The 7500-nt window shown below is 38.0% G+C and overlaps 2 protein-coding genes across 2 annotated transcripts in view; both read left to right on the forward strand.

Moving 5' to 3' along the window:
* The first annotated feature begins 276 nt into the window (after positions 1 to 276).
* Positions 277 to 5807, forward strand: LOC137995626 (adenosine receptor A1-like). The gene is made up of 3 exons (XM_068841154.1): positions 277 to 1272; positions 2360 to 2582; positions 3656 to 5807. The coding sequence occupies exons 1-3, from the start codon at positions 481 to 483 to the stop codon at positions 4288 to 4290; spliced, it is 1650 nt and encodes a 549-aa protein (XP_068697255.1). The 5' UTR covers positions 277 to 480; the 3' UTR covers positions 4291 to 5807.
* Positions 5808 to 6776: 969 nt separating this feature from the next.
* Positions 6777 to 7500, forward strand: part of LOC137996238 (major facilitator superfamily domain-containing protein 6-like) — a 1278-nt gene continuing 554 nt past the window's right edge. The window contains exon 1 of the mRNA XM_068841653.1: positions 6777 to 7500. This exon is cut by the window's right edge and continues 554 nt beyond it. Coding sequence (XP_068697754.1) covers positions 6777 to 7500 — 724 coding nt within the window.

The raw sequence follows: 7500 nt of genomic DNA on the forward strand, positions 1-7500 counted from the left end.
AGGAGTACCATTCTCTCAATTGTGAAATTATGCCAAATTGGGCATAAATCACAATAATCAATCGGTTTTAATCAATATTTTATAAGACCTGTTTTTTGTCAAAGAGATAAATATTTAAAACCAATCAGAAAAATGTTACGTTATCTACACTGGCTGATAAATTATTCTCTATGACAAAGTTGTATTTGTTTCATATTAACACTAGAGAATTTTCAACCTGTAACAATTGTGTAGCTGCAATATATCGTGTTAGAAATCATTCCCGCTTGAGTGGGAAAACAGATTGAAAGTCCGTATCATCGGCTCTTCAATGCTTTTTATTGAAATTTGCGGTTAGTTGCATGCAAAGGCTTCCATTTACAAAGGTTTTGGCTTGGACATACATGCAGTCCATGATTTCTACTTTATTGTTTGGCAGTACGTTATTCCTACACACTGACTCAGGAAAGAAATATTCAATCTGGTCAAACCGATAGCGTCATGGAATCAGAGAATGTTAATGGGGAACAAACATTCAACAGTGCATTTCCAGAGATTCGTATTGCTTTAATAACTACAGTGGTTGTAGTGTCGTTCATTATATTAGCAGGAAACCTGTTAACTGTTGTTAGCATTTTGTGTTTCACAAAACGAAAAAGTACCTTCAGTTTTCTTCTCGTCACGATCTCTTTGATAGACATTTTAAATATTTTGGGACCAAATGTAGTCTCTTTGTTCGTGTTTTTTGACAAAGGAAACAATTTCTACAAGTACTTTACTTTGTGCAGACTTCAAGCATGGAGTATCGTGTTTCTTCGTTGTGCTGCCACATTAGCAATTACTCTTCTCGGACTAGATAGATTTTTCATTACTTTAACACCGCACTTTTATCGAAAACAATGGAAAGGAAAGTTGTTCGTTGCATTTTTCTTTGGAAAATGGATAATCTCCGCGTTTATAGCGACGTGGCCTCTGCTGTGGTTAGACGGTTTCCACGTTTCCAAGGATACAGGATATACTTTTTGCCTGTTCCTGTACGAAAATCCTGTGGCGGGATTTTTCGTCGTTTTCCTCATGTGTTTGTTGTTAGTCAGTTGCTTGTGTTTTTACGCAATATTCAGCACATCGAACAAGGGATCGTTCAGTACCAAGTTGAGAAAAGATGACGAGTTCAGCTTTTCTGCTAAACAGCGTGAAGTTTCCCACTTGGCGGACCCTACTGACAACAAAGATCTCACTATTTTAGCAGCTTTGGTCGTTGCTGTTTATTTCTGTTGCTTGTTGCCTTGGATGGTAAGAGAGCTGACACAGGGCACTTCATCGCGATTTGTCACCCCATATAGAGCAATAGACCGATTCGGTTGACTCAATGTTGTACCCAATTGAAATCTTTCGGGGTTAAGGTTCTTAATGTGTTGCATTTGCATGATAATGTAGCAGTCACATTTAAATGATATCGAAATACTTGGAACAAAACGTTTTACTCCTAAAGGATTTAACTTGGATACAACATTGAGTTAGCCGAATCGGTCTCACCCGACTAATCCGTGACATTTTATTTCGCGCTTTGATTTCCATACACGAACGTTAACCTCAATACTTGCCTAGCATCTGGATTTGAGCCCACGATCCCTCTTCCACGAGCCGAAATTTTTTACATTCCAGATGATCACTAATTTCTTATATGGGGTGAAATTTTGCTAAAATCATTTATACATTTTTAAAAACAGTTTCGCATTCGGGGTCCGTACTTTCGAACTATGAATATTTCAAATGAATGAAGGGGGTAGTTTCTAAAGAAACTGTGGTGCTGCGTCGGTGGGGAAGTAGTATACAAAAATTTGGCTTTATCAACGGAGTTGATAATGTAAATTGGCCACCGTACAGAGATTCTAAAAGCTGACGTTTAGAGCGTTAGCCCTTCGTCAGAGCGACGAAGGGCTAACGACGAAGGGCTAACGCTCGAAACGTCAGCTTTTAGAACCTCTGTACGGTGGCCAATTTACATTATCAACTCCGTTGATAAAAGCAAATTTTTGTATGAATATTTCAGTTTTCTTTTTTATTTTTTAAATTACATTAGTTTGGTCAACTGCGGGAACGTGTAAAGAAAACCCATCATATTAATCACTATGGAGGCTCTGTGCCTTAAAATACAGTACATACGGGGAAAGGAATATCTCCTCTCTTTAGTATTACGATCAAGAATCAAAACAGGAAATTGAATAAACCGTTGTTACAATTGTCCCGCTTATCATTTTGATTTCAAGCAAAACAGAACCGCTTGACTTTAAACATTTAAATACCAAGACATAAAGCTTTAACATCAATGCCAAAACATCTAGGCTTCTCTGTTATATTTTATTCTAATTTATTTCAGATAGCCATTACACTTGGTACCCTTTCAGTGGACTATCCTTCGCTGTTCGGCTTGTTTGCGCTCCAATTACCACTGGTCAGCAGTCTCTTGAACCCTTTGATATACGGTATCAGGTGGCTTCCTTACAGAAGAGCATACCATCGGGCACTGAGGTGGCCTTGGACAAAATGCTGCAACAGGAAATTTAAAAAATCATCGCGTTCAAGGTCGCATAACTTTAACTGTAAGTATGCGAGCTGGCTGATATTTTACTTGAGTCAAACGCCGCGATCAGAAATTTATAACACGTTTGAAACGTGTTTTAAGGGCCATTTAAACGGTTTCGACATTGTCTTCAACATGTGCCTTTGAAGCTAAGTCTGGAGTTTTTTATCAAGTTGACAACATTGTTAAAAGTGTAAAAAAAATTGAAAGCTTATTTAATTAAATTTACACTAGTTAAAGAGGCAGTGTCACGCTATTTCAGTCCAACTTAAAAACACTAAAATACGTCTTTGCATCAATCAAGACCAAAAATCAATGGTGTACTTTTGTTGCCAATAACAACTGAAGTGCACTGAAGCTATTCTTTGTTATTTGCATCCATGGATGGAGAGAGGATGGAAATTGATTGAAACTTGAAAAAACTGGCCAGTTTTTTTCGAGTTTGGAGATGGTGTCCGCAGAAAATCGCCAAAAATTAAATAGCTCTATGTGCAGTATCTATATTTCATATCTTGTCAGTGGGTTGTCAGGAATGTGGTACGTGTGAACTCAAGTACTAAAATAACCCATTTTTAACCTAAAAACAGCAAATTTAGCATGACAGTGCCCCTTTAAGTCAGTTTGAGATCTTCGCAGTTATGAACGCTACTTTAATAGCAACGAAAGGAACTTGAGCCTGAAAATTTCAGGCTTAAACTGGATTCAAGCCCATGCCCTTTTTACTGGTGAAATATTTTGTCATCAACTTTTGGCTCGAAAAGGTCGAGGGAAATGAAATCGTTTAAGCCTGCGAAGTATCCAAAAAATAAATTGGGTAAGCGAGGTTTCAGAGTAAACAACAACATGAAAGGTTCACATTTGTATGCTCGCGTTTTCGTCAAAAGCTCAATGAAGCTTGATGATTTTATGTCGTTGTTACGCAGGGTAACGCAAACATATGTGCTAAAATGCGCACGGCACGATTATTTCTGCTCTTTTAACCAACGATACTATTGTTTTGTGGAGTCAGTGTCGTTGCCGAGGTTGCCATCGTTTCTGAAACTCCGTTTTGTCTGCACCCAGTACCAGCAAGGTTTCCTTATTTCTTTACAGGCACAACAAGCGCTGGCCACAGCTTCTGGATATCGGATGGTTTTGTAGAGGCCGACGCTGATCATGAAAACGCTTTTCACGTTCTTTTTAGTAGCACCTCGTACATTAAGCCACTCGACTTCAACTTAGATGAGCTGGAAATGTTCGAGCAAAATTCAAGATACACCAATATGGCGCCCTTGTCAATATCCAATGGCCAAAAACCTATTACAATGAAAGATACGCCGTGGCGGGCGGGTGGAAATCATTTTCAGAATATATTGGATTTCATCGAGGCCAAGACGGGAGGAAATCATATAACTAGAAATAACAAATGCGCAAATGAGGCTGACATACCTAGCGCAGAGACTCGTCAAAATCATACCAGTGCATACACTCGGTCCGTACATAAACGTGAACCTGCGGTACCAGGTCATGCAAGTGACCTCGAGTTATCTCTTTTTGGACAAAACACTTCAGATGTCCCGAGTGTTGAGCGGTGCGATAAACAAAAACATAGTGCTACATGCTCCTGTCTTGGAAAATCAAAATACTACCCTGTGGAAAGGAAAAATCGCGAGATGGAGTCATTAATGCCTGACACAATAGAGAATCTTACCTCTAGAGATGCACTTCCTACAGACGTACACCTTTAATCTGGCAGTAAACTATACACGAAAAGAGAATTAATTCTCCCACTGACGTAGACAATTTTACACAATTGTCTCTTATAAACACCTCAAAAATTCAGGCCCCAGTTATTCGAAGGGTGGATTATCGCTATCCACCGGATAAATCGCTATCCACTGGATAACTCAGATGGTGTTGCTAGTGTTTATCCGCTGGATAGTGATTTATATAGCTTTATCCATCCTTGGACTGAACAACCGAGGCCAGGTCTCTTTATAACGGGAAATCAGTTGGGAGAGCATTGCATCGGCATCGCACATGTCATGAGTTTGAATCCCGTCGGAGCCGCTTGAATTTTTTGAGGTGTCTATAAAGATAATTGCTTAAATTGCTTAAATTGCCATTTTTCTTTCAAGAAGGAACTTTTTTTGGCAAAAATCATATCTCCTCTATTTTGTCCTTAGTTTCAATAACTGTTATTCATCGTCATCAAATTTATGTGACACGGAAAGGCTAAGTTATTTCTTATAACACTTTAATTATCACATCTGGATTCAGAATATCCCTATTATGGACCTTCGACATCTATCCAAAAAAGACATTGTAGAAAAAAGACGTGAATTATATCACCTACTGAACGGAGATGTTTTCTACCCAAGTAAGAATTGGCCCAAAGATACATTATCTATATTTTGGAAGAAACCCATTGGAGACCTAGACACATTCAAGCTCATGTTGTTTTTCATTGGAAACGGTTGCTCACCTCATGTTATATCAGAATGGATTCTCTCCTCTCTATATTGGGCTGAACCAGCTAAATGGGACAAGCGCAAACGCAAGATTGACTTTATCCACGGCAACATTGATACCAAGAGACACATATGGTTCTATTATGACATCCACTGCAATGATTGGCTATACCTAATTGGTCTAAAACGATGCAAAAATCAAGAAATCTCCTTGCAATTCCTTAATTCAACTAGCACCTAATCAATAATTCTGTGTAAAAAAATTTTTTGTTTGGCTTATTTCATAACACCTTCTTTCAAATTTTGAATTAAATCTCGAACTTTAATACTTTATTCATATCATAATTAGTATTTCAATTATTATTGCTAAGTTTATTTGTCTCTCCCAAATTCCATCATTCACTAAAGAGGATTTTTCAAAGAATACTCTCACTAATTTTGAGTGCCCTGATTTATCCCATTGTTGGGTTCAAAGACCGAATAAGTTTTCCATAATTCTTAGTATACCAAGAATTTTTTGTAATAGAAAATATTTGTCCTTATTTTTTACTATTATTTGATTAATTTCAAGAACGAATGATTCATAGTCGGGTTAATCTGCTTTCATCCCTCTTTTTAAGAACGAAAAATCTTATATTGTAAAGGATTTTGTACATCTTTAATTTTGGTTACTTTTTCTGTCTCCAGTTAAATTTCTTTATTTTTTCTATTCACTTTTTATCACTTATTGTTAATTTTCATTCAATTTTCTCTGATTATGTTCCCTTATCTATTTATTTTTTATCCAAGCTTTGTCTTAGAAAGTTCCTCCCTTTTAATACACTCTTGTACTTCTGGTTGTTTTTGAAATTAAAATTTTAATTTCACACAGAGTTTGTTTCTTTCGTTAACTTTATTGTGGGGTCGAGAGTTTGCTTTGTGAACATCTCCCCCTCATTTTACAGACTAACCATAACTTTTGTCTATGATTTTCCCTCAACTCACCATCCACACACACACTATTCCCCAAAACTACCTACTGATTAATGAATGTTTTAATTAGTAGAGAGAAACCCCTTCTTGTAAGGCGGATTCTTCTATAAACACCAACTGAGACAGCCGCAAAGGTTACTAGGTTATCTGCTGCATCATGTATTCATATTAAACAAAAAACCTATAAAACGGGAACTCAGTTGGGAGAGCATTGCACCGGCATCGCACATGTCATGAGTTTGAATCCCGTCGGAGCCGCTTGAATTTTTTGAGGTGTCTATAAAGACAATTGCTTAAATTACCTACGTAAGGGCGAGGATTATTTCTCTATTAGGGGAAAATGTTTCCGACATCTGTGATCGTGTTCACAATCAGCTTAAGGTTATTAAGCGTTTCAGAAATATTGTATCCAGTAATACTAAAACTAGGTTGTATAAACCTTTCATCATGCCATATTTTCCATATTGTAGTAGTGCATGGCACTTTTCGCGCGGCTAGGTCTGGGCCGGGTTGAGGGTCGATCCCGTCGTTTTGTCACGGGGCCCAGACCTATCCCGCGCTCTTCCAATATGGCGTCTGATAACCGTCTGACAGTGTTTCTTGGCGACACAACATCTACCGCTTGCACGCAGGCTAACACTGTCCAAGCATGAAAAATGAATAATTATGTAAATAAGTCTGAATGCCCAACCTTACGAATGAGTCAGTTTGATTTTGAAATCACTTTCTCTGGCAACATTAAATGAGAAGACTCAAGAGCGCTAGTGGGAACTTCTGTTAGCGAAAACAAAATGGAGGACGAGGATACCAAGCGGAAAGCAGGAAGAGAAATTTCAAGACAGTCTTCACAAGACACGTCACAACTGTCCTCTATGTTGTATAAATGTTATTATTTCTTATTTTACATTGGCATCGGAAGTTCATTTCCTTATATAGCTTTGTATTTCAAACAACTTGGACTTACGGCTGGTCAAACGGGTGCTGTACTTGGGTTGCGATTCTTAACAAAATTTATCGGCTCACCAATATGGGGAATACTTGGTGACAAGTACAAAATACATAAAGTTATTCTACTTGCCTCACTGGTGTCATTCACAGCCGGAAACTTAATGTTTATTGCTGTTCAACCACAAAAGCAAATGTGTCTCGAAACCAGAGCAAACAGAACAGTGACAAAGGCATTATTATTCACTCCTAACGGAATCGTACTGGGACAAGAGATAGGCAATAGCAGTGATGCAAGAAATCACTTTGCAAACAAGAACTTCACTGCGTTTGCTCGTAAAATCGATGAACACGAGATCAAGCAAATCTTCATCATTTTTCTGACCATTGTTTTGATTTTCCAAATTATCGGATCTGTCGATTTTGCCATGACAGATGCATTGTTGGTTGTTTTCCTTCGAGAAAACGTAAAGAAATTCGGAACTTTCCGAATATGGGGCGAGTTTGGAGTCGCTGTTGGTTCGTTTTTGGTCGGAGGAGTAATCAGTCTTTACAAATCGAAAGTTTGTG

This window comes from Montipora foliosa, chromosome 3 (assembly GCF_036669935.1).
Source record: "Montipora foliosa isolate CH-2021 chromosome 3, ASM3666993v2, whole genome shotgun sequence".
Classification (NCBI taxonomy): Eukaryota; Metazoa; Cnidaria; class Anthozoa; order Scleractinia; family Acroporidae; genus Montipora; species Montipora foliosa.

What these genes read in the sequence shown, in the direction of transcription:
- LOC137995626 (XM_068841154.1), top strand. Translation starts at nt 481, where the DNA reads ATGGAATCAGAGAATGTTAATGGGGAACAAACATTCAACAGTGCATTT. An exon ending in GTTGCTTGTTGCCTTGGATG is followed by an intron (nt 1,273 to 2,359) that starts GTAAGAGAGCTG and finishes AATTTATTTCAG; the next exon opens with ATAGCCATTACACTTGGTAC. An exon ending in AAGGTCGCATAACTTTAACT is followed by an intron (nt 2,583 to 3,655) that starts GTAAGTATGCGA and finishes ATTTCTTTACAG; the next exon opens with GCACAACAAGCGCTGGCCAC.